Raw genomic sequence first — 26,855 nt, 5'->3', positions numbered from 1 at the left:
TTCCATCTCAAACAGAAGTCAGGAGTCAGGAGTCAGGAGTCAGAAGTCGGAGCTAAGATCGATCTATACGCCTCTAAGTGGCCAAGGTACTACATGAGTACTTTCAGAGACGCCGTGAACTTTGATTACGCACTGTCACGATAAGTGCCATGTCAGGAGTCAGGAGTCGGAGCTAAGATCGATCTATACGCCTCTAAGTAGCCAAGGTACTACATGAGTACTTTCAGAGACGCCGTGAACTTTGATTACGCACTGTCACGATAAGTGCCATGTCGTTGACGCCCCAACGACAAGTCAGAAATGCTCGGGTAACAGAGTACTAAAACTAAAAACATATAACTAAAATATATTATATAAAATAACTGAACTCAAAATATAACCGACACGTAACGAAAATCCGTACTACAAAGTAACGGAATAGATTCAATACTATTAGTAAACGAGAACAAAAGCCGCACTACGAAGTAACGGAATATAATTAATACTATTAGAGAAAGAAACCAGAAACCGTACTACCAAGTAACAGAATATAATTAATACTAAGAGTAACAAAAACAGAAACCGTACTACGAAGTAACAAGAAACAGAATCCGTACAACAAAGTAGCGGACTATAAATAATACTAAAAATAGCAAAAACAGGAAACCGTACCTTAATGTCAAGCAAAAGTAAACAAGTTGGCTAGTCTTCAAGAATTATGAGAACCTACGGATTATTTACATTTTAATTTAGTGACACCAACTTAATTTGCATTGGCTGGTTAATTCGTTGATTTTCGCCCACGACATACACCATTTAAAAATCATAACTTATTGTTGAAAACTACTGTCATAAGATCAGTTTAGTAATTATCTAAGAACTTTTATGCTTAAAATATGTAATAGTTTATTATATAGTAATGAATCACTAAATCTTTACCTGCTCATTATAAAGGAATAAAAACTAACTTTACTTACACTATTATTGAAACCAACAGAACTCTTAGGATACATACCATATATATAAAAATTCATATTAGTTCCATTATGGCTATTACGTCCAACTCTAGGAATAGATTATATATATACACACGAACAGGTTATACAACATTCATGAGCACTTTTGTGTAATTTAACTTTGATTTTAACAAAAACTTCTAATTAAACAAGGTTTTACGTCGTGGGAAATAGATCAACGATCACTGAGTTATTGGCTAAGATTAAAAACATAGACGAAACATAATAGAGATCGTATTCAATACCTCGGAGATGAGTAATAACAATTTTGAGGAATAAGGCAGCGGCTGAGCCGGCACCACACAAACGCCTACGGCTGGGTTTAGAAATAGTAAGTTAAACGGCTTCAGATACAGCAGAGATGCCAATCGTTGTATTCCCGTCGGGCTGTAGAGGTTATCCTTGATGGCAGGTGCGACGATTTAAGTCGATCAGAAAGGAAACAGGTGGTGCTTTCACGCACGGAGGTAGAACGACTGGTAGGGTTTCGTGAATTTGGGATTTTATACACGTCGCCAGGGATAACTCACTAAAACCTATTTTGCCAAAATATCCAGTGGGTTCGTGTAGTGGATGAGTTCAAAAAGGCTGATGGTTCATTACTAAATATTGATTATATTTAGTGTACCATATGATTTAAACTTGATTGGATAATATTATAATAAATCTTTAGATTTCTCATCCTATATGTATACGTATTATTTTCCATTCCAACAAAATCTTTTATTCATATATCTTCCTTATCAATATGTGCTTCAAACGAGATTCTTAAATTCAAATATTATTATTTCAATTTTATCTATAACCACCACCCTTCTTCTTCTTCTTCTTCTTCTTCTTCTTCTTCTTCTTATTATTATTATTATTATTATTATTATTATTCAAATTATATATTATATAATTATTATATGATAAGTTATAACATTCATATCTAAAGTGTTGATTATTCATCATTAACGTTCTCAGTTCAAAGTGACCATAACAATCATGCTTATTATTATTATTATTATTATTATTTTGATTCGAATTTTTCGTATGTTACAATTCTCCCCTCTTAAAATAAATTTCGTCCTCGAAATTTGATAAATACAAGTAACAATTTTTATTTTATTTTATTTTTATTTCAATGTATGAAACATTACTTTAGGCTTCAATAGAAGAACAAATAACTAACAACTGATATGGAATAACAAATATCTAGAGACAGATAACTTGTAGAAGTCTTGTATTATTAAGTGAAAACTTGAGATTTAAGTAGAAATTAGTAAGAAAATTTATTTGACCACATGTATCCAAGCTGATAACTAGTAGGTAAACTATTAACTGATTACACATAAATTATTGAAGTGGATACTAATATATATAGCAGGAAACTAATGACTAAAGTGTATGTTAACATACATTTCTTAAATCATATACAAATAAATATATGAAAATATAAGAGGCACATAACATTTGTAAAAAGAAATAAATGGAAACTTATGACGAGGTCGTGTCGAAGTATTTGATGATAACAATTGAGAATTCGAATATCGATCAAGAATTTAAAATATTTGTCACTCTAATAAATCCATTTGTTTTATTATCCTTTCCTGTTTTAATTTATTTAAATACATATATTTATATTTTGAAAACCCCTTCAAAAATATATATACACCAACAATCTACTTAATATCTATTCAATTAGATTATCATATCCATTTATTATTTATTATTTTATATTAAATATAATTTATATGTAAATCATGATTTTTCGTTTATTAACGGTTCATCGGTTTATCAATTTTCTAACAATCGACATTTATTATTTTATTGTTTCGAATTTTAGTATATTACAATACTACCTCCCTTAAAAGAATTTCGTCCTCGAAATTGCATAATGGAAACAAGTAAATTCAAATATAACGAAGACCGAACCGAAAGTAAACTTCATAAATTCAGATATGCGAATACAAGACACTAAAACTTCGGATTTCCTGAAACGACAGATAAACAGAGATTGAACTTTAGAAATCAAAATTTATACAAAATCAAACCGATTTAGCCGGATTACGGGGTACTATGACGTAAACAATGAAAAATATTGGAACGGGGTCGCAAACATTAGTTTTGCATTCAAAGTGGTTTTATATTAATAAAGTCGTATAAACCTATAACTATATAATGGCAAACTTATGACAAGGTCAGATTGGCGTATTCAAAGAAATATTAATATGCAAAATAAGATTGTAGTAGCACTCATGCGTACGTATAAATTCACGGTTACATTTGCGACGTGCAATCGTTAATTTACTTTACAGTGTCTTTACGGATTCAGAAAAACATTAATCTACATCATAGGGATTCAATAGCACACATATGTAACTGTAAATTCACCATTACGTTGATCAAGTGTAATCGTCAATTTACTTTACAGTAGTGTCCTAATTGTCCACCCATAATGCATCTCAAAGTCCTAGCTATGATTACAAAGAAATAACGTTGCGATGACAAACAAATTATGAAAGATGTCGGTTACTTAAAGGTGTTTACTAACACCAAGTCTCATATTTATTTAGATTATAGGTCCTGCGGATTATGTCTCGAGGCATACGAGGTAGCAAGGTCTAAAACGAGTGTAAAGAGGGTTAGTCAAAGTCATGATCTCTTTGGTGGCTTCAAACAATGTCTTCGGAAGTCACTTCTTAAGTCTTAGAGCGCAAGCGGTGGAGAAGACAGAATAACTTAACTCATTGTACTTGACTAATTTATAAGGTTAAAAAGACGCCTATTGCTAACAACGACGGGTTTCTTACTGACATTGGGAAAATCACAAAATGATGAATAATGACAGGAACACGAAACCCTAACCCAACGTCTACCCATTTCCTCACAGGTTTTACTTTTAGGTTTAAGTTTTCTACAGGAAAGAGCCTTTGCTCTGATACCATAACTGTAACACCCCAACCCGGAGCAGGCTGGCGTGTCACTATTACCGATATCAAATCAACGCCACAACCCAAAATACAACAAAAATTAATGCAACCTACGTCATATTATTAAACAAAATGAATTAACTTTTAGAAGCTTGAACTTCATTTTTTTATCTCTCATCACTAAATTCCCAGAATCCCGGATTACCTGAAAACAAAACAAGAAAACACGGCTGAGCCAAAAATTGCCCAGTAACGGAAAGAACAATAGTATAGGTAAGGACAGACGTAAGAGAATAAATATACGAACTTCAATTCAAACTCGAAACCAACTTTTTTACTGAAACATATACTTAATAAAATTCGGATGTATGATCCGACCCTTGGCCAGAACATGGTCAAACGCATGCGGAAATATATCAGAACTATAACAAAAACACCCAGAGCCAGAAACATATAACTTGTAACATAAAATGTGTGACGTGTAACATATAACGTGTAACATTTAACTGAACTATAATTAAATGCGAAACATAATCCGATACACGATCGGGACGTAATCTGAATATACTCAAATTTAATCAAATGCATATACTCATATCAAAACGGACCAGAAATATAGCGAAACAAAATATAATTACTAATATACACGACGATGATGTTAAAATAAATAGGTCGTGTAATACGGAAGCACCCAGAGCCTAAACAGAGGGGTACACAGCTAGCTAGTCCATGCACCAAGGAGACGGTGTGGGTGGCGTGCACACATTGTTCCATCTCAAACAGAAGTCAGGAGTCAGGAGTCAGGAGTCAGAAGTCGGAGCTAAGATCGATCTATACGCCTCTAAGTGGCCAAGGTACTACATGAGTACTTTCAGAGACGCCGTGAACTTTGATTACGCACTGTCACGATAAGTGCCATGTCAGGAGTCAGGAGTCGGAGCTAAGATCGATCTATACGCCTCTAAGTAGCCAAGGTACTACATGAGTACTTTCAGAGACGCCGTGAACTTTGATTACGCACTGTCACGATAAGTGCCATGTCGTTGACGCCCCAACGACAAGTCAGAAATGCTCGGGTAACAGAGTACTAAAACTAAAAACATATAACTAAAATATATTATATAAAATAACTGAACTCAAAATATAACCGACACGTAACGAAAATCCGTACTACAAAGTAACGGAATATATTCAATACTATTAGTAAACGAGAACAAAAGCCGCACTACGAAGTAACGGAATATAATTAATACTATTAGAGAAAGAAACCAGAAACCGTACTACCAAGTAACAGAATATAATTAATACTAAGAGTAACAAAAACAGAAACCGTACTACGAAGTAACAAGAAACAGAATCCGTACAACAAAGTAGCGGACTATAAATAATACTAAAAATAGCAAAAACAGGAAACCGTACCTTAATGTCAAGCAAAAGTAAACAAGTTGGCTAGTCTTCAAGAATTATGAGAACCTACGGATTATTTACATTTTAATTTAGTGACACCAACTTAATTTGCATTGGCTGGTTAATTCGTTGATTTTCGCCCACGACATACACCATTTAAAAATCATAACTTATTGTTGAAAACTACTGTCATAAGATCAGTTTAGTAATTATCTAAGAACTTTTATGCTTAAAATATATAATAGTTTATTATATAGTAATGAATCACTAAATCTTTACCTGCTCATTATAAAGGAATAAAAACTAACTTTACTTACACTATTATTGAAACCAACAGAACTCTTAGGATACATACCATATATATAAAAATTCATATTAGTTCCATTATGGCTATTACGTCCAACTCTAGGAATAGATTATATATATACACACGAACAGGTTATACAACATTCATGAGCACTTTTGTGTAATTTAACTTTGATTTTAACAAAAACTTCTAATTAAACAAGGTTTTACGTCGTGGGAAATAGATCAACGATCACTGAGTTATTGGCTAAGATTAAAAACATAGACGAAACATAATAGAGATCGTATTCAATACCTCGGAGATGAGTAATAACAATTTTGAGGAATAAGGCAGCGGCTGAGCCGGCACCACACAAACGCCTACGGCTGGGTTTAGAAATAGTAAGTTAAACGGCTTCAGATACAGCAGAGATGCCAATCGTTGTATTCCCGTCGGGCTGTAGAGGTTATCCTTGATGGCAGGTGCGACGATTTAAGTCGATCAGAAAGGAAACAGGTGGTGCTTTCACGCACGGAGGTAGAACGACTGGTAGGGTTTCGTGAATTTGGGATTTTATACACGTCGCCAGGGATAACTCACTAAAACCTATTTTGCCAAAATATCCAGTGGGTTCGTGTAGTGGATGAGTTCAAAAAGGCTGATGGTTCATTACTAAATATTGATTATATTTAGTGTACCATATGATTTAAACTTGATTGGATAATATTATAATAAATCTTTAGATTTCTCATCCTATATGTATACGTATTATTTTCCATTCCAACAAAATCTTTTATTCATATATCTTCCTTATCAATATGTGCTTCAAACGAGATTCTTAAATTCAAATATTATTATTTCAATTTTATCTATAACCACCACCCTTCTTCTTCTTCTTCTTCTTCTTCTTCTTATTATTATTATTATTATTATTATTATTATTATTCAGATTATATATTATATAATTATTATATGATAAGTTATAACATTCATATCTAAAGTGTTGATTATTCATCATTAACGTTCTCAGTTCAAAGTGACCATAACAATCATGCTTATTATTATTATTATTATTATTATTATTTTGATTCGAATTTTTCGTATGTTACAATTCTCCCCTCTTAAAATAAATTTCGTCCTCGAAATTTGATAAATACAAGTAACAATTTTTATTTTATTTTATTTTTATTTCAATGTATGAAACATTACTTTAGGCTTCAATAGAAGAACAAATAACTAACAACTGATATGGAATAACAAATATCTAGAGACAGATAACTTGTAGAAGTCTTGTATTATTAAGTGAAAACTTGAGATTTAAGTAGAAATTAGTAAGAAAATTTATTTGACCACATGTATCCAAGCTGATAACTAGTAGGTAAACTATTAACTGATTACACATAAATTATTGAAGTGGATACTAATATATATAGCAGGAAACTAATGACTAAAGTGTATGTTAACATACATTTCTTAAATCATATACAAATAAATATATGAAAATATAAGAGGCACATAACATTTGTAAAAAGAAATAAATGGAAACTTATGAAGAGGTCGTGTCGAAGTATTTGATGATAACAATTGAGAATTCGAATATCGATCAAGAATTTAAAATATTTGTCACTCTAATAAATCCATTTGTTTTATTATCCTTTCCTGTTTTAATTTATTTAAATACATATATTTATATTTTGAAAACCCCTTCAAAAATATATATACACCAACAATCTACTTAATATCTATTCAATTAGATTATCATATCCATTTATTATTTATTATTTTATATTAAATATAATTTATATGTAAATCATGATTTTTCGTTTATTAACGGTTCATCGGTTTATCAATTTTCTAACAATCGACATTTATTATTTTATTGTTTCGAATTTTAGTATATTACAGATTTCATAACAGTTGGTATCAGAGCTAAGGTGCGGCTCGATTCAAAGAATCAGATTGTCAATTCTGTAATTGAAGATCAGGATGGTGTCGACTAAGTTCGAATTGAGCAATTCTATAGTCGAAATGATTTCAGCCTCTGGAGAGTGAAGATGCGGGCATTGTTGGTTCATCAAGGCATAAGTGATGCTCTGTTGGGAGAAGTTAGCATGCCGCAGGGTTTGATCGACAAAGATAAGAGAGATGTACTCGAGAAGGCTCACAATGAGATTATCTTGACCCTCGGCGATCGAGTTCTTTGTGGAGTGTCAAAATAAGCATCTTTGGCCCACTTGTGTACTTGAAGAAGAGACTATACACGTTTTACATAACTTCAAGGAAGTCTCTTGAAGATCACACCGGCCTTTGAATCCTATAAGTTGGTGTTGGATCATGCAATCATCTTGCTCATTTCGTTATCTTCTTATGAACACTTTGTTGATACTTTGATGTATGGTAGAGAAACTCTCATCATGGAAAAAGCTCTACAAACGAATTGATAAGAGGTTTGATTCTAAAGAAGAATGTGGAGATGGTTTGTTTGTGAAAGGGAGATCTGATCAAAGCATAGTTGTCAATAGCGAATAGTTGTTAATAGCGACAACCTACCTATACACTACGTAGCGATTGCGATGAAATAGCTGACAAAGTTTAGTGACTAGGTAGTAGAAATTTTTTTTAAAAAAATAATAGGGTTTTCATTCATGAAATCAAGTTTTTAAGGTGTAATTGATATTAAAAAAAATACTTGAGAAACGGTGATAGACCTTAAAAATGGGGAAATTGGTGGAGTTTGGTAGATAAAAATGCATAAAACTTAGAATTTTGATATTAAAAATAAAAAACCCCTTAATTGTTGCCATATTCACGCTATCCAGTGCTAAACATGAGATATCGATGAACTCTTTCTACTCTACGTAGCACATAACGAGAGCTATCATCGCTATTGATAACTATGGATCAAATAAGTTAAAGAATCAGTCTAGATCCAAGTCTAAATTCATGAGAATATGTTTTGAGAAAGCCATTTCAAGAGAGATTGCCTTGAGTTGAAAAGGAAGGGTGAAACTAGTGGCACTAAGGATCAAAATAGTCTTATTTCTCATGATGACAAATCTTCAAAAATCTAAGAAACTTATCAAATTGTGTACTGTGTTTTCTACTCATAATCTCAATAGTTGTTTAAAAAATTAATTAGTAATATGCAAATTTATAGATTTAGGGTCAAATTTACATCATATGCCAAAAAGAATTAAGAGCTCTTTTGTTGTATTAACACATTTGAAAAGGTATTCTTAGGCCCAGTGGGCTGCAGTGCTCCTAAAGGCAATATGACTGATCATGATTCATGGCAACTTGACGTCTTGAGTCTTGACCCATGTTTTGCGGAAGACAAAAGCCCGTCAAGGGAAATAAAACATGTACATATATATAAAATATATATTTAGTAAAATGCCAAATGACAGTCGAGAGTGTGAGTTTTAGGGGTTGCTTGGTTCATTCAGATCTAAATGAGTCATATCTGAATGAACCTCTGTCTCATTCAGCAACAACAATAAATTTGAATGATTCAGACCTAATTTTAACCATTCAAATGTTTTTCTGTTTGGAACCAAACAATCTGAGGTCTGAATGAATCAGATATTTATATCTTAATAGTTCCATTCAGATGTAAACAAACAGCCTCTTAGTTCGATTATATAATTATATGAAGCTATTTATATTAGTTTTCTGGAATTTAGGAACAGCATATAATATGGGTATTTTATTAATTATAGCCTAAATTAAGTTAACCTCAATAACTTGGGACTTATTTTTTTAACGTGTATACGGCATTCGAAATCTTAGAGACAACCCTTAGTGTGTATTCAAACGAGTATGATCGATGAGTTTATTCACATTCAACTCTTATACAAATGTATAAATAAGTTTTTAACATAAGTAATGCATATTTTATTATATGTATATAGGCACTGCTGTTTTCTTTACGATAGTATAAAATGGAAAGGAATATGAAAAACGGAAAATATAATGTTAATAAGTTCAAGTGGTCATTTTATTAGGTAAAAGTCTAAAACTATAAAAATACAACAATAAATAATGGAAAAGAAAGCAAGCGATAAAGTCAACAAATGTAAAATAATCATTACAATATGAAATGTATTTTATTGTTAATGACGTAGAAGTATCCACATGGGTGTCACAATCTAAGGCTGAGGGGTGTGGGGGGCGCGAGAGGGGGCGCGAGTGGGGACGCCAGCCAATAATATTGTGACGTGTGGCAGAGAGAGAAACTTGATAAGATGGGTGTTGGTAGTGGTGCTCGCGCCCCGGGACATGGTGTGGAGGGGCGCGAGAGGGGGCGCGAGCGGTTTTTTTTTTTATTTTTTTATAAATGTATTAAAAAAACGTATTATTAAAAAAACTCATAAATTATTTAAAAAAACACACATTTTTTTGAAAATTCATAATAAAAAAAAACATACTAAAAATTAAACAAACAATAATATTTAATAATAAAACTAATCTAATACAAGATCATCTGGTCGCCTCGCCCACAAATGTTCAACCAACTCGTGTCGAAGATCCCCGTGTATCTCACGGCTCTTGATATTTGCTATGTTATGAAGTTTTTGTTGATCACTGATTGTGGACGGTTGTGGCGGAATGTCACCTTGGTAGTTTTGGCATATAGCTTTGCCCTCGTCTTCTAACGTCATGTTGTGTAGGATAAGACACGTGTAGACGACGTCCATTATCCTCTCCCGAGTCCAATAACGTATCGGGTTCGCCAGAACATAATATTGTTAGCACCCGATCGATCACGATCACGAGGTGGTGCTCTAACCCTCGGGAGTCGGGGTTGATGGGCTTGATTTTGCAAGAGATTGACCACGGTTGCGGTCAAAACTCCCCCTACATGAAGAAGCAAATCATCCTCTTCGGAGGAGTCGGAATCAGACGAGTACGACGACATTATTTTAAAAAAAAAAATGGGACGATGGGTTGTTTGGAGATTGAAGTTGTGTTTGATATGGTAAAAATGGGTTGATTTAGGGGTATTATATAGGATTTTGTAAAGGTTTTTTTAAAAAAGTTTGAAAGAAATGGGTAATATATAGGAAGTGTTGTATAAAGAAATACGTAAGTTTGGTTTTTTTTGAAGTTGTGTTAAGTGTTGTATAAAATGGGTAATATATAGGAGTAAAAATTTTTTTTTTTTTTTAAAATTAAAGAGCCAACGGCTCATTTAAAGGTATCCAACGGCTCTTTTCACCATTCCCCAAGCCCTAAACGCCACACAGGTCCCGCGAACCCCCTTGCGCCCGCCTCTTTTTCCGCGCTCGCGCCCCTCTCGCGCCTCGGTGGTGTGGTGCTCGCGCCCCGGGGCGCGAGCGGCTGTCCTCTTGCGCCCTTTCTCGCGCTCCACACCCCTCAGCCTAATGTGAAGATATGATATAACTTTATTTCTGAATTTGGAGTTTTAGGCTGAGGGGTGTGGGGCGCTAACCTGGGCGCGTGAGCCCCTCCGCTCGCGGCCCCAGGCGCTAACCCAACACCACCGGACGCGAACCGGGGCGCGAACGGGGCGCGAGCGCGAGCCCCCAGGCAGGCGTGAGTGTGGTCGCGGGAGAAGAGAGAGAAAAAGCTGGTGGGCCCGCCCAAAAGAGCCGTTGAGCTCCGATTTTTTAAAAAAAAAACATTAAAAACTCCTATATAATACCCCAAAATCAACCCATTTCAACCATATCAAAACACAACTTCAATCTCCAAACTCATATATAATACCCCAAACTCCTATATAATACCCAAAAATGTCTAGAAATTGGTACCCAAACCTAGATTCAGATTATATTGGTGACGATTTATGGTCGTCACCAGACCAACCGATGTTTTATTCGGGGCCGCAAGAAACATCCGGCTTTCAACCATCCGACATACAACCGTCTCCTAACTTTGTTGTTCCAGAGACACAAGAATCACACGGTGATGCTACCGGAGCAAGAAGACGCGTCCACCGGAAAAAACAACCTGCAACGGACGAGCCGGGACCGGCTTCGACTCCGAGGACGAAACGGAAAACCACTCCGTGGTCATCGGATGAGAAGGAAGCCTTGTGTCGGGCTTGGATAGTCATTTCTGAGGATCGGCGTTGCGGTAATTGTTTTAACGTTTTTAAAAATGATTTTTAATAAAAAAGTTAAATAAAAAAGTTAACTGGAAATCTAATTTAATTACTCATTTTGCAGCCGACTACCAAAAAAGCAAGGTTTTTTGGACAAAGGTTAGGGAGACGTTCTATACGCTCGTTGGGAGTACAGAGCGAAACGCCGATATGATTTCGGGTCGGTGGTCCGAAATCAGAAAATTTGTCGGCTTGTTTACTAATCTTTTCAACAGGAACGCCGGTCGTATGAGACCAAGTGGCAGTGATGATTTGGCGGTTTACAATTTCACTGTCGAATAGTGGAGGCAGGAGTGTTTGCGGAGGTATGGGACGGTGAAGACGTGGGACGATTTAAAGTTGTGGGAGAGGTTGAAAAGGTGTTCCAAGTGGGTTGAGCTTGTGGCGCCGGACCATGATGCGGAAGTAGGGCCGAAACGGACTAAAACTAGTTCGTCTGGAGCGTATAGCACTTCCACCGGGTCGGATTGCCGCGTTGGATTCGACCTAAACATTGCGGGGGAGGAAACGTCTTCACCGCCGAGGAGGCGGCCATTGGGACGGGACGTCAAGGGGAAAAAACCGGCTGAGGGGGGAGCTGTAAACATCGTTGATCTTGTTGAATCCCTCAATAAATTCAACAAAACCATGGAGGTGGTCTCTAATGACAAAAAGGAAAAAAGTCGAATGAGAGATTTGGACTTCCTTACAAGAGACTTCAGTAACCTAAATCCGGTCGATCAAATGCTGATGGAAAAGCAAAAGGAACGTATCCGAAAGAGGTTGATCGAAGAAGACCAAGCCGAAGAATAAGAATAATGTTTTTTTAGTACTTTAATTTTTATTTTATTTTTAGATATTAATGTGTTTTTTTTTAATGTGTGTTTTTTTTAATAATTTATGAGTTTTTTTAATAATACGTTTTTTGAATATATTTATAAAAAAATAAAAAAAAAATCCGCTGGAGCCCCTGCTGGAGCCCCTCCACACCAGGGCCAGGGGCTCCAGCGGGGGCTCCAACACCCACCTTATCCAGTTTCTCTCTCTGCCACACGTCACAATATTATTGGCTGGAGCCCCCACTCGCGCTCCCGTTAGAGCCCCCCACACCCCTCAGCCTTATGGTATATGGCAGCTAAAAATTGTAATGATAAAATATAGTAATTAAGGAAGAAAGATGTGTGTGAGAGTACTTGGTGTGATGTGTCCCCTCTTTTACAGGCTCGGTTTGGGCAATAGAAGTAAGAACATCTCCAAGGGAATTTAAATAAGGATGATATTAAAGATCATTAAAGTTTTACAACTAGATAACATATAATGTGACATTTAAATAATCTAGTTTAAAAATGAAATAAATTAATACATTAAAAGAATGTAGTACTCTTATCTTGTCTTCCATTTCCCTCTTCGATCGCATATGCCCCCCCCCCCCCTCCACAAAAGCATTCGTATACAACTTAGACATGTCAATCTTACGAGAATCAACCAATATGCCCGACAATAAATACGGGTTATTTAACATGTAAATTTGTATCATATGCTATATATAACATTGAGATCTAATTTTGACAAGAAGAATGCGAGCTTTCAGCATGAACATATGGGAACATATCATATCTTAATTTATCTCAATATGGGGATCAAAAGCTAAAACTCTTAGCCCTTGTTAAAACATTCAAGAGTTGGATCCTCACACTAAAGCTAATTATACAAGGTGCATGTCATAATATGTCAATTTGGTTAGACTGAAACATTCAAATATTGTTGATGTTGAGATTCGAATACCAAGTTTGAAATACTCAAAACGATAATGAATTCAAACTTCTACCAATAGTATCAAACAAATATAAATGTCGAAGTGGTTTATTTGAAATTAATGGACCATCAAACATAAATGAGCGTTACGTCTATAAAGTGTGTCATTTCACTTACTCGGTATGTTGTCATCCTCTATTGAGTGTATTGAAACATTTATTGCATTTAAAAAGTAAAAAAAATAAAAAAAAATTATGACGGTCGTACCTACGTTATAGTCTATCTTCCAACCCCGTCGTCCACTTCATCCCTCAAAAAACCCTTTTGTTAGAAACTCTCAATCTCACCGTCTCCTCTGGCTATATTACCTCTATCAACCTCAATCGAGTCACACCATCCCACATATCGATGGATTCTGATGGCTCAGTAGCGATTTGTCCACGACAATGATATCCCGTTACTCCCAAAAGACAAACAACCTCTTTTTAAGACCATGATTGGGTTATATATAAGCAACGAGATGTAACCATTGTAATTAAACAACATACGTTGCCAAAGAGAAATTCTCATTCACTTTTCTAGTGTAATTAAGAAACAATGGTATAAGCGTGATTTTCTCTTTTGATGAACATGTAGAAACCCATAATCTAAATTATCTTATGGCCCGAGGCGTGTAACAACATTGTTAGAGAAGATGACTCGAGAATTGCCCGAGACTGTAAAAACAAACCAACGTCCACTCCAAGCACCAACTGTATCACGTTTGGACAAACAATGAAAACCAAAACTATAATATAACCATACTACAGGGACCACCAGTAAAACTAAGTCTTTAAGTTGAAAGTACAAATAATAATAATAATAATAATAATAATAATAATAATAATAATAATAATAATAATAATAATAAAATTTTCTATCATCAAAAAATATCTATATCTATATTTATAAAGAAACAAAAAGGTGACGCAAAGAAAACCCGGGAATTACGATGTTGACCGCCAAGTACACACCTGTCTCGTTAACTTTGAACCCGGACGTGAAAACCGTTATTAACTCTACTTTATTGGAACGCCATTCACTTCCATTCTCACCCATCCGTCACTTTACCCTTTAAATATTTCATTTCAATTTCATTTATTTTATTATTAATTATTATTAATATTATTCTTATTATTATTATTATTATTATTATTATTATTATTATTATTATTATATTTCTTTCCCAGAGCTTATCACAACTCAACTCTTTCTCTTTCTTTCGCCGTTGTGTGTCAATTTCTTCAAACCCTAATTTCTTCAATTCTCAAAACCCGTTGAATGATTCATCAAATTACACCTCTAAGATTCATCGTCTTGGCAATTGGTTCAGGAATCTCTAATCTCCATACGTTAATTGCTGATTCAATTGGTTAATTAATAATTCATGCCGTCGGAAATTGATCGGAAGTTGGAGCCTGGGGAAATTGTTCCCCTCAGATGGAAACACTCGCCGTCTTCTTGCCGTTGGCCCGCTGCCCCTGGGCCAATTTCCGGTTAGTTTTTTTTTATACATCTAGGGTTTGGAATTTAGAAATTTGGGTGCTTTGTTATTTTGGTTAAAGTTAATCTTTTTTATTTTTATTTTGTGTGTTTGTTTCTAAATATTTTTTATTGGCTGTTATGCACTTTATTTGTTTTTATAATTTTATTTGTGATTTTTTAGAAGGAAGATTATCATTTAGTTTGAATATTAAGCTTATTAGGGCTAGTAATGTATGGATCTGGTTTTTTTTTATTGGGATGGGACCTGGCTTTTCTTAAAGATTATGTTGTCTTGACATAGGGTTATTCTTTGATTTTTTATATTTTAATTTTTTTATTTTTAATATGACATTTTTAGGGTTTGGAAATTAGAAATGTGGTTGTTTTGTGAGTGGATTATCCGAACAGATAAGAGTAAAATTATTATTTAGGTTATAGTTTTTTATTTTTTTTTGTGTCTGTTTCTCAATCTTTTTTGTGTTTGTATAGAATTAGGGACATATTCAGAGGATTAATTTATTGAGTGTTATGCACTCTATTTGTCCTGATAATTTCATTTGTGATTTTTAGTTTGAGCGTTAGGGGTGGTAAGTGTATAGATCTGATGTTTTTTATTATCATTAATGGGATGGGATCTGGCTTCTTTTTTTTTAGGATTATTCTGTCTTGACATAGGGTTATTCTTTGCTTGTGCTAATTGATTTGGTGTTTTCTTTTTTGCTTTTTCTTTATCATAGGTCAAGGAACATCCGTTGAGTTAGGGTCACGAATGTCTGCAGTTTCTGGTATTAAGACAGACATGAAAGGAGAAAACTCTAGGGGGGCTAGTGCATCACCAAGTAATAATTTTCATCATCAGTCTGACTTTGTGAACAATGATAAGAACAATGATAATGGAATTAGTACTAAACTTGATTGGAAGTCTCTTAAGTGGGTTCGTTCCGGGAGTTTATCTGCAAGAGGTTCTGGTTTCAGTCATTTAAGTGGTTGCAAGGTCATTGGGGTGGAGACTTGTGATACCAAGATGGATGGTCAACAGAGTAATGCCATCGCCTGTCTTCAGTCACCTTCTGCTGATGCTTCTATTTGTATGACACCAAAGACCCCAGATGAGGTTAACTCGCGCAAGAAACCTCGGCTTGGTTGGGGTGAGGGGCTGGCTAAGTATGAGAAAAAGAAGGTTGGCCCTGATGATATTGTTGTTGATAAAGAGAATGGTCCCCGAGATGGTGTTAGTAGTTCAGAGTCTCTGATTCCTAGTCCTGTTAGTTTGCCTGGTAAAAGCCCGAGTCTCACTGGGAATTCAGAAAGTGCATCTCCTACTACTTCTTGCTCGTTTGCTTGCAGTTTGTCTCCAGGTAATTTATATACCTTGATTCATAGTTTTCTTTATTATGACTTTGCGTTTTATGCTCTCTTGATTAGTCTTGATACTTGCCATATGAGGCTTTAATGCTAAACCATTTGGGTTTGAATGGGAATGAATCAAAAGGATTCAGAAATTGTTTTTTAACATGTATAATTGTTTCAGTCTGGTTCTCTATAAGGTGTTTTAACAGCTCATTCTTGAACATCTTAATACAAATGAGAACAATAGAAATTGGTATTGGAGAATCTCATATACATGTAAACTATCAGTATGATAAGAAATGTAAGAGGTGTTATGTAATTAACTGTTAAGATTGTAGTTTGTGATGAATATAAAGAGTATATTCTTCTAGGATATGGCAGTTTGTTATGACGTGATGTGTTATAGTAGCGATAATTTCTTTTGAAATGTGCTAAAAATTTGTTTTGTTTGTCATTGTTGATTAAACTTATCTTAAAAAAGCTTTAACTTTAGGCTAATTGGTTGATTTTTTTTTTGTTACTAAAGATGATCAGGTAGAAGCTAAGTATGTAGAAGGTTAACTGATGATCTGGTCACATGTTCTTAAAGCCGCTGACCTGAAAAACACAGTTCTTCACATGTTCATATGTGTTTTGTTATTTTTACTTCAGTTTATTTGTTATGTAAGGTTGAATGTAAACTTCCATTTCCTACTTTGGCATGACAGGCCTAGAAGAGAAGACAGCCATTACTGCAACTACAATGGATAGTAATACTTGTAATTATAGTGTTGCTTCTCAAAATCATCCACAGGGGTTACCATTTAGTTTGGAAAATTTGGATCTTACTGAAGGCTTTAACGTGAGCTTATTACTTGATGAACTACTGCAGACTGATGACATAAGTGCTCAGGGGTCTGGTTTTGCAATGGACAAGTTACAGGTATGGAAAGCAGATATTTCAAGAAAACTTGAAATCGCAGAAACTGAAATCGACTCCCTTGAACATGAATTGAAGTCTGATAGAGATTCATCCACTTTTATGCCTCCTTCTAGTTCTATCTTGAAACCGTGCAACAATAAGAAATCTGATGCCTTTCTAGAAGAAAAGGTTTCGGTGTCTTCTGTCAATATGGATACAAGTTCTGAGAAAGCTGAATGTTTTCAAGATCGTAGAGAAGATAAGTCTTATAATTCGATATTTGATTCAAACAAAGCTGTATCTAAAAGAACCTCTGATGAGCTTACTAAGTTACTTCCAAACACACATGTATGTGCGAGTGTTTTGAAAGCTACTTCTGAGTCAGATATTAAGAAAAAGGTTGAGATGAGGAAGCGTTTTCAAAAGTTTAAGGAACGGGTGACCACTCTTAAGTTCAGGACCCTTCAGTTTTCTTGGAAGGAAAATCTTCAGGTGATGTCTATTAAATCTGGTGCAAAGTCACACAAGAAGTTTGAATCGAGCTCACGTATGGGTTATTTTGATCATCAAAGGCACCGTGTTTCCAGTCATTCTCGTTTATTTTCTTCTGGTAAGACATGTTTCAACATACAAACCACTTGTTTATCTTCTTTTTGTGACAGTTTTGTTGGCTTTCGTATGCTTCAATTTTAAAAATTATCTTTCTTTTTTTGTAGGTGGGAGTTTGAGCCTGGTTCCAACTAAAGAAGTAGTTGAGTATGCGAACATGTTGCTTTCAGATTCACGGGTCAAGAATTACAGGAATGTAGCAAAAATGCCAACTTTTATATTAGACAAGAGAGAACGAATGAGCTCTAGATTCATCTCTAATAATGGACTAGTGGAGAACCCTAAAGAAGTGGAGAAAGAAAGATCCATTGTAAATCTTTGGACAGAAGAAGACAAAGACATGTTCATGGATAAATACACTTTGTTTGGTAAAAACTTCAAAAAGATTGCATCTTTTTTCCAACACAAAACAGTTGCGGACTGTGTCGAATTCTATTACAAAAATCACAAATCTGATCTTTTTAAGAAAACAAAAAAGAAACCAGATTTTGCAAAAGGGAAGTTGTTTAATACTCATAATACATATTTGGTCACATCTGGGAAAAGACAAAATCGGGAAACGGGGCCCACTTCTCTTGACATGCTTGGTGCTGCTTCGGAAATGGTTGCTATCTATTGTAACGAGCAGGAAACGGCTGCGGCCGATGTGTTAGCCGGGATCTGTGGGTCTATATCATCAGAAGCTCTAGGTTCTTGCATCACAAGCTCAGTTGACCACCAGAAAGTTGGCGGCTGTTCCAAGAGACGGTCGTTGAATGATGTTGATGAGGAAACTTGTTCAGATGATAGCTGTGATGAAGAGATAAATTCTTCAATTTGGACCGATGAAGAGAAATCTAGTTTTATAAAAGCATTGAGATTGTACGGTAAAGATTTTACAATGATCTCTCGGTGCATGGGGACTAGAACGAGTGATCAGTGCAGGTTGTTTTTTAGCAAGGCGCGTAAGTGTCTTGGGTTGGATGAGGTTGATCTTGGGACGGTCAGTGAAGCTACAACTGGTGGCGGCAGTGGTGGCGGTAGTGATCAAGATGATACTTGCATGGTGGACAGTGGGTCAGGGTCAGGTATTTCACATGCTGAATCTGATTGTGAAGCAAAAAATAACATGCATGAAAAGGGTTCAAATGGTAATTTGGAAGGAGCAGCTGACAGTGAAGCTGCTGATGTGGATGGGTCCCCACAAAATACATGTTCTGATTCTGCATCAGGTGCTAAAGTTACCAGAGTTTCGTTTGACACTGATTGTGTAAATGATTTGGACTTAAACACAACTTCAGAAACTTTTGCTTGTCAAGAAACAACAGTAGACAACGGTTTCATGATGTCGAACTTGTTTCCCAAACGTGATGACGTGTCATCCAGACTCACTTTCCGAAAAAGCAGTCAAAGATCTCAAAGTCACGATGAACAACGAAGCCAACTTCAGTTGGATGAGAGTCTTTTACTTCCAGATGATGGTTGTTTACAGATGGGCACTGATTTGACACCTTGCACCCAACAAAGACGGAGTTCATCATTAGACATTGAAAAACCGAGCAGAAGCGGTGATGTGAAACTATTTGGCAAGATAATAACTAACAGTGGTATTGCAAAACCGAGTGACAAGAAGGTAGACAGTGTAAAGTCTTGTAACTTGAAATCCAGTTACGGGTTTTGGGACGGGAACAGAATACAACCCGGGCTTTCATCATTACCCGAGACGGCAGTTTTGTTGGCTAAATTTCCTGCTGCTTTTGGTAACATGCCAACATTGGACACCGGTAATGAACAATGCAATAACTTAACTGTCTTACCCAGTTTTTAGACGAGAAAACTAACTAACAACCGAGGTCAAAGTTTTCATGCTTATGGTCAACCTATTACAGTTGATAACTTGTTACCTGTGGTTGGTGGGGCCTGCAATGGAGTTGTGTCAGACCCAGTGGCGGCCCTTAGGATGCACTATGCGAAAACCCGAACAATACAAGAAGAATGTCAGTGATATAGGAAGTAGATGAATGCCTGTGTGTAATATATGTTTTGTTGTAAGGAGTTGAGAATTGATAGGCTATGATGGCGCCTTCGGATATTGTCGCTGTCTGTTTTGGTTGTTTTAGGTTGTTTTGTAATATTTGAACCGGTTTATTTTGTTTTTCGTTTGTTGTATTTGTCAAAATGCACAAAATAATTGTGTTGAGTTTAGGAAAGGCAGGCTAGATGTTCATCTTAAATATCTTTTTTCTTTTTGTTAGTTTTTGAGTTAATTATGTGTGCTTATTGTTGACTTGTGAAGTGTGATGTAAGCTGTGGGAGTGATGATGTTTTTAATTGAGAGTATATGGGGGCTGATGATTTTATATAGTAGTTGAAAGTTAGGTTGGCAGTAAGGCTGAGGGGTGTGGGGGGCGCGAGAGGGGGCGCGAGTGGGGGCGCCAGCCAATAATATTGTGACGTGTGGCAGAGAGAGAAACTTGATAAGATGGGTGTTGGTTGTGGTGCTCGCGCCCCGGGCCCTGGTGTGGAGGGGCGCGAGAGGGGGCGCGAGCGGTTTATTTTTTTATTTTTTTATAAATGTATTAAAAAAACGTATTATTAAAAAAACACACATTTTTTTGAAAATTCATAATAAAAAAAAAACATACTAAAAATTAAACAAACAATAATATTTAATAATAAAACTAATCTAATACAAGATCATCTGGTCGCGACGCCCACAAATGTTCAACCAACTCATGTCGAAGATCCCCGTGTATCTCACGGCTCTTGATATTTGCTATGTTATGAAGTTTTTGTTGATCACTGATTGTGGACGGTTGTGGCGGAATGTCACCTTGGTAGTTTTGGCATATAGCTTTGCCCTCGTCTTCTAACGTCATGTTGTGTAGGATAAGACACGTGTAGACGACGTCCATTATCCTCTCCCGAGTCCAATAACGTATCGGGTTCGCCAGAACATAATATTGTTTTTTTATAGCTCCAAAAGCTCTTTCAATATCTTTTCTAGCAGACTCTTGCTTCTTCGTAAAATACTTCCGTTTGTCGGCGATTGGATCTGTAAAAGCTTGAACTAACACAGCCCATTCGTTGTAAATACCATCGACCAGATAGTACCCGTACTTGAAGAGTTCTCCATTTGCAACAAAAGATTGAGGTGGTTCAACCCCGTCGATAAGGTCGTTGATCAAATGTGACTGATCGATAACATTAAGGTCGTTATTTGACCCAGCAACACCAAAAAAAGCATGCCAAAACCAAAGATCCTGTGACACCGCCGCCTCAAGTATGAGGGTCGGCCCTTCATGATCACCACGGTGGAACTGACCTCGCCAGGCCGTTGGACACATAGCCCATCCAACATGCGTACAATCGATGCTACCTAGCATCCCAGGAAAACCATGTTTTTCTGCGTGCACCTCATATATGCGTTGGATGTCATACGTTGTAGGTTTACGCAGATATCTCCGAGCGTAAGTCGATATGACTCCTACGTACAATATATATTACAAAATGTAATAAATATTTAATAAAAAGTAAAATTAATGTTTTTTACCTTGGCAGAAAAAATGAAGGGATTCACGTGCAACCCTTTTCGACATCTATAAATACTCATCCAAAGCGTCCGACGAGATGCCGTACGCTAATTGACGGATAGCAGCCGTGCATTTTTGAAGAGGGGTAAAACCGGGAAGACCCCTAGCATCCTCCCTTTGTTGAAAAAAGGGATACCGTGCCTCTAAATCACTCGCTATACGCGTGAACAATTGCCTGCTCATTCGAAAACGAGTTCGAAAATCCGACTCCGCGTATACCGGTTGAGGGCTAAAATAATGCCTCATCAAAGTATCGTTAGCACCCGATCGATCACGATCACGAGGTGGTGCTCTAACCCTCGGGAGTCGGGGTTGATGGGCTTGATTTTGCAAGAGATTGACCACGGTTGCGGTCAAAACTCCCCCTACATGAAGAAGCAAATCATCCTCTTCGGAGGAGTCGGAATCAGACGAGTACGACGACATTATTTTTAAAAAAAAAATTGGGACGATGGGTTGTTTGATATGGTTAAAATGGGTTGATGGTATGTGATATTGGTATGTGATATTGGTATGTGATTGTGGTATGTGATATTGGTTTATATAGAGAAAAAAATTTTTTTTTTTTAATAAACATTATGAGCCCAACGGCTCTATTCACGCAACCCAAGAACCCTTCACGCTATTCCCAGCCGCTACCCCTCTTGCGCCTGCCTCTTTTTCCGCGCTCGCGCCCCTCTCGCGCCTCGGTGGTGTGGTGCTCGCGCCCCGGGGCGCGAGCGGATGGGCTCACGCGCCCCCTGTCGCGCTCCACACCCCTCAGCCTAAGTGGGAAGTGGGGATCACTCTCTGTTGTGTGATTGTGATTTATGATAATTGGACTTTGTTTGGGATAAAGAGAGATTATTAGTCAAAAGTGGTACTGTTAGTGGGTAGGTATTTGGGTATTTCAACTTCATGGCTGCTTCCTGGTGCTTTTTATCTTTTTGTTTGAAAATAAAACAAGAATATAATCGCATAAAGCTATGCCTGTGTGTCTGGTGAAGTATAACTGTAAATGCATAAAAATGTTGATTTGGTTTCTAAAAAGATTGTGTTTTGCAATTCAAAAGTAGTACACGCAAAATAATTAGGGAACGAGTCCTACGATGATATATAGGTGTGCTAAGTTTCTATAAGTATATTATGTTGAAAATATAGTTATTGTCAGGGGACATTATGCTCCATTGTCGTCACCAGAAACATCTCCACTATACTAACAGCAACAATAAGTCTCTGGTAAGAGTAAGACGATACAACCCGTCTAATAAGATATAACTGTAAACATCTCCACCATACTAGCAACAAGTCTCTTTTTATAGAAGTGTTGTTTTCCTCTGTATGGGTTTAAGCGTATAGATTTTTATTATTCATGACTTTATATAGCAAATGAAGAAAGTTAGAAGTTACTACAAAACATAGAATACACAAAAAGGTTTTCCATCATCTTACTAATCTGAAACCATGAGGTAAAACAAACAGATTGGAACTTCCAAAACACAATCAACAGTTGAATCAATATTTCAAGACTCATTACTAAGCCAAAAAGCTTGGGCTTAATCAACTCACCGGTTTTGGTCCCACACATTTGACTACATAGACACCAAATACAGGAAGCCCAAGACTTAGCTCCAACACAACAGACAAGACTGAGAAACCAAAAACCTTAACATCTCAGAATGTTTTAGATTCAAACAGGGACAGAATCAGCATTGCTTTGCCCAGCTGGATTCTGCTTCCTTTCTGCTTGAAGTGATCTGCATAAAGATTCAAGCTTTTCTTTCTGATTCTTGGTTTTCTCCAGTTGTTTCTTCATTCGTTCACGCTGTTTATAAAAAATTACAAGCAAAACTTTTAATAAAAAATGCGTCTTTATACGAGATATTTATAGTTTATTTATTTCGCCTTAAAAATCAAAACTCACCTCCTCCACAAGTTGTATGAGAGTGATGTCTGACTTTTCGGTTTTGCTCTTTAAGAAAATATTTTCCTTTTTCAGTTCCTTAATCGATTTTGTCATCTACAGCCACATATATAAATTATAATTACCCATAATAAATATGAAATCATGGTTAAAAGTAGAATTTGTATACCTTTTCAATTTCTTGCTTAAATGTCTCAAATACCTCATTGCTCTTCACCAATGCATCCTGCAAAAAATTACCATGCTTTGAGTGTCATGCTTCACTAACAAAGTAACAATTCTATCAGGTATCAACAATGTAGGCCTGTAAACGAATCGATCATTGAGTGAACAGTTTGTGAACTGTTCGACAGGAAGTACGCTTATGTTCGTTTTATTTAATAAACTTGTTCGTTCATTTATGTTTGCTTAAGTTCGTTTGTTCGTTTATGTTCGTTAATATATTTATTACAATTTTTTGGCCCATCACAACCTAGTATAGTTTTCATAATTTTTTAGGCCCAACACATATTGTTCTTCACATTACTATTAACTAGTTTTAGCTCAGTTATTTACGTTCGTGAATCGTTTGTTATACGGAACGAACATAAACGACATGTTCGATTTCTTAATGAACGAACGTGAGCAAAAAAACCCCGTTAGTTTAATTGTTCGTGTTAGATCGTTTGTTCAGTTTAAGTTAGACGAACGAACATGAACATGCTCCGTTCCTGTTCGTTTGGTTCATTTACAAGTCTAAATAGTAGACTAAACATGAGAACACGACTGAAGGAAGTAAACCTGGAATTGTTGGAATTTTTCACCATCAGCATTTAACTGTAACCGTAAATTCTTTTCTGTTGCTAATAACTGTGACACCTGTTCTGCATACAATTTCATCTGTGACTGTTCCTTGACTAAATTTTCTTCGTGTTGCTGGTTCTTCAAATCTGCAATTTGGAGTTCTAGGGTTTTCTGCTTCAACTGTAATCAATATATTCATTATGGAAAGGATAAATGTGTAATTCCAAGCAAGTTTATAGCATCGGTCCAAAAAATGCAAATATGCAATTGAGTTACCTGGTGAGCGTGTTGTTGCTCAATAAGCACAATTTGATCTTCCTTTTGTTTCAGTTGGCTTCTTAACCTGAAAAAGATTCTGTAAGTTAATACTTGATACCAAGTAAAGATTCTGTTGCTCAATAATATTATAATCTTGTTTATATGCAGATAAGAGAAGAAGATTTGTCCAGTTGAATAATTAAGTTTTTTTGTTCCATTTGACTTCAATCATATGCATTTTATGCAATGCTTAGTTATGAATTACAAGTTTTTAAAATATTTTGCATGGATTATGAAAATACTCACATTTCATTATCCTTCAGCTGAGTCAGACTATCGTCCCTTTGCTCCTCTAGCTTATTGGTAACGTCCTATAACACAACAAGAAAATAAATTAATAAGATGCAACATGCATACTCATGCAATAAAGAGATAGTATTAACAAATGTAAATTGCAAAAAATAATTACTTTCCAGAATTGAAAAAGTGAGTTGTGTCTGTTAACACGGAATTTATTTTTATAGAACTTGCAAGTATTAATACATGAAAGACTCAATTTTAAAGATTGCCACTCAAATGCCAAAAATTTTCTTATTATCCAGGTACTAGGTTTGACAATGAAATTTGAAGATACAAACTGACAAAAACTCTTTTGTACACCAATAGAAACTTGTATGGAATATTTATTTCACAAATACTAGGTTTGAAATTGAAATTTGATAACTCAAGAATGTATCTTGTTACCGTGAAAGAGTATGCAAATATGCATGTGTAATTGTGTATGAATAAACTAATTATGAGTCATACTGGTGGGAGTTTGACCTCTAATGTGTATATTGTATAGACATAGATATATTAACAAAAAGAACTCCGCATATATAAATAAAATATACTGAAACCTTTATTGCTTCCTGAAACTTGTTCGATAGCTCTAGTCTTAAGTTTTGACTTTCTGATGATACCCTTTTGCACTCATCCTGTCAACACATCAAAAGACTTGTAAATAACTGAAAACTATTGAAGCACGCATCAGGTTAAAGCTACTAAATTTGTTAACTCATAAGCTTGATGGATACGTATAACTGAAAATCTAACACATACCATTAACACCTTGTTTTGACGTTGTAGCTCCCTACACAATGACTCGAGTTTATCTCGCATAGAAATTGCTAAAAAGGAGAAAATAATCACATTAATGCAGAAACGTTCTAGACGTATTAAAACTCGAACACGAACTAAGAAAGTATATCCAATCATATGCTTTAGTGAAAATAACACACCTGCATCTCTTTCAGAAAGAACTTTCTGATAACTCAAAGTGAACTCCAAAAACTCTTTTTCAGACTTAAACGTCCGCTTGACACTTTTACGTTTTACTTCAGATGTATCCTGAAATGTAATACAAGTTCCAGATTTAATACTATTTTGAGCTTCTGAAAATGTAACAGGAAAACTAATTGATCTATATAACTAGAAGTACAAAGTTATTACTAAATACTTTTCTGCTTGTTCCAGAGCTCTCTGATGATAATGTTGTTCCTTTTGCATCGGCTACATGCATTTCCACTCCTTGCTCCGCTGCTGAAACATAGAAGTAGTCAAAGTTATCGTCTTGAAAGTGAAGTCATTATGCAATAGAATTAATCCAGGAAAAATAACATTACAATTTCCTGAATTTTGACATATTTCAGTTGATGGAGCCATTTCCTGTTTGGATTTTCCAGCCACGTTTTCAGAAACAAGATTTGGTGATCCAACATCTGCAGGCGTTTGTACGACAATTTCAGCAGCACTAACATCATCACCGTCACACGACTGAAAGTCATCCACTATCAAATCAGGCCTTGAATCAACTTCTACTAGCTTCTCCTCCTTATAATCAGTCACTTGATCTTCTTGATCTGTTGTTGATGTCGGTGCTAGAGATTCTGCAGAGCTGTCAACAAATCCATCCGGCAATGAATCTGCTTCTGGTAGTTGATTTGCAGCAGGATTCTCCATTTCACCAGCAACTATAAAAGGTTAATCATATATGAAAAAATAAGCTATGGAATCAAGCTAAACACTTTCACCAAACATTCTTGAATTCATAACTTCTACATCTATGCTATGATAATAAGGTCTAGGTTCATTAACAACCGGTTCAGTTATGGAAGATTGCAGATTGCATAACCATAACCATAACCATATCCGAATGGTCGGTTACGGGTAGGTTTCAGTTAAGTTTTGTTAACTTCCAATGCATTTTTTTCCCCTTTGTTACGGTTGAAAATGTTTTAGTTTTTGGTGTTCCAAGCTCAATTATAAAGTTACAAAGCTGAAATAATGCCAGTTCCAAGCTATGTTATAAAAAGTTGCAGCATAAATTTAAATGTTCAAAACTAGATACAGAGGTACAAAAGATGGAAATAGAGGTATAAAATTTGAAAAAACACAAACATACAAGGTTCGGTTTCAGTTAACAATAACCATAACCGAATAGTCGGTTAAT

General features: G+C 35.7%; 2 protein-coding genes across 2 annotated transcripts; one reads left to right on the top strand and one right to left on the bottom strand.

Annotated features, from left to right (window-relative positions):
- Nucleotides 1–14,687: 14,687 nt before the first annotated feature.
- Nucleotides 14,688–20,064, top strand: LOC143551696 (uncharacterized). Its single transcript, XM_077042079.1, has 4 exons — nucleotides 14,688–14,999; nucleotides 15,726–16,346; nucleotides 17,046–17,849; nucleotides 17,956–20,064. The coding sequence occupies exons 1-4, from the start codon at nucleotides 14,891–14,893 to the stop codon at nucleotides 19,653–19,655; spliced, it is 3,234 nt and encodes a 1,077-aa protein (XP_076898194.1). The 5' UTR covers nucleotides 14,688–14,890; the 3' UTR covers nucleotides 19,656–20,064.
- Nucleotides 20,065–22,864: 2,800 nt separating this feature from the next.
- On the bottom strand, nucleotides 22,865–26,393 carry LOC143551695 (uncharacterized). Its single transcript, XM_077042078.1, has 11 exons — nucleotides 26,029–26,393; nucleotides 25,863–25,945; nucleotides 25,645–25,753; nucleotides 25,466–25,533; nucleotides 25,264–25,341; nucleotides 24,671–24,735; nucleotides 24,383–24,449; nucleotides 24,104–24,286; nucleotides 23,493–23,549; nucleotides 23,324–23,419; nucleotides 22,865–23,224 (listed from the first exon to the last, which is right to left on the bottom strand). Exons 1-11 carry the CDS (start codon nucleotides 26,363–26,365, stop codon nucleotides 23,090–23,092), a joined length of 1,278 nt encoding a protein of 425 aa, XP_076898193.1. The 5' UTR covers nucleotides 26,366–26,393; the 3' UTR covers nucleotides 22,865–23,089.
- Nucleotides 26,394–26,855: the final 462 nt, after the last annotated feature.

Source organism: Bidens hawaiensis, unplaced genomic scaffold (assembly GCF_021521415.1).
Source record: "Bidens hawaiensis isolate Kalapana, Puna unplaced genomic scaffold, B.hawaiensis_p1.1 tig00016560_1, whole genome shotgun sequence".
In the NCBI taxonomy this organism is placed as follows: Eukaryota; Viridiplantae; Streptophyta; class Magnoliopsida; order Asterales; family Asteraceae; genus Bidens; species Bidens hawaiensis.
Note: the sequence above shows the minus strand (reverse complement) of the source record. Positions and strands in the feature narration are given on the sequence as shown.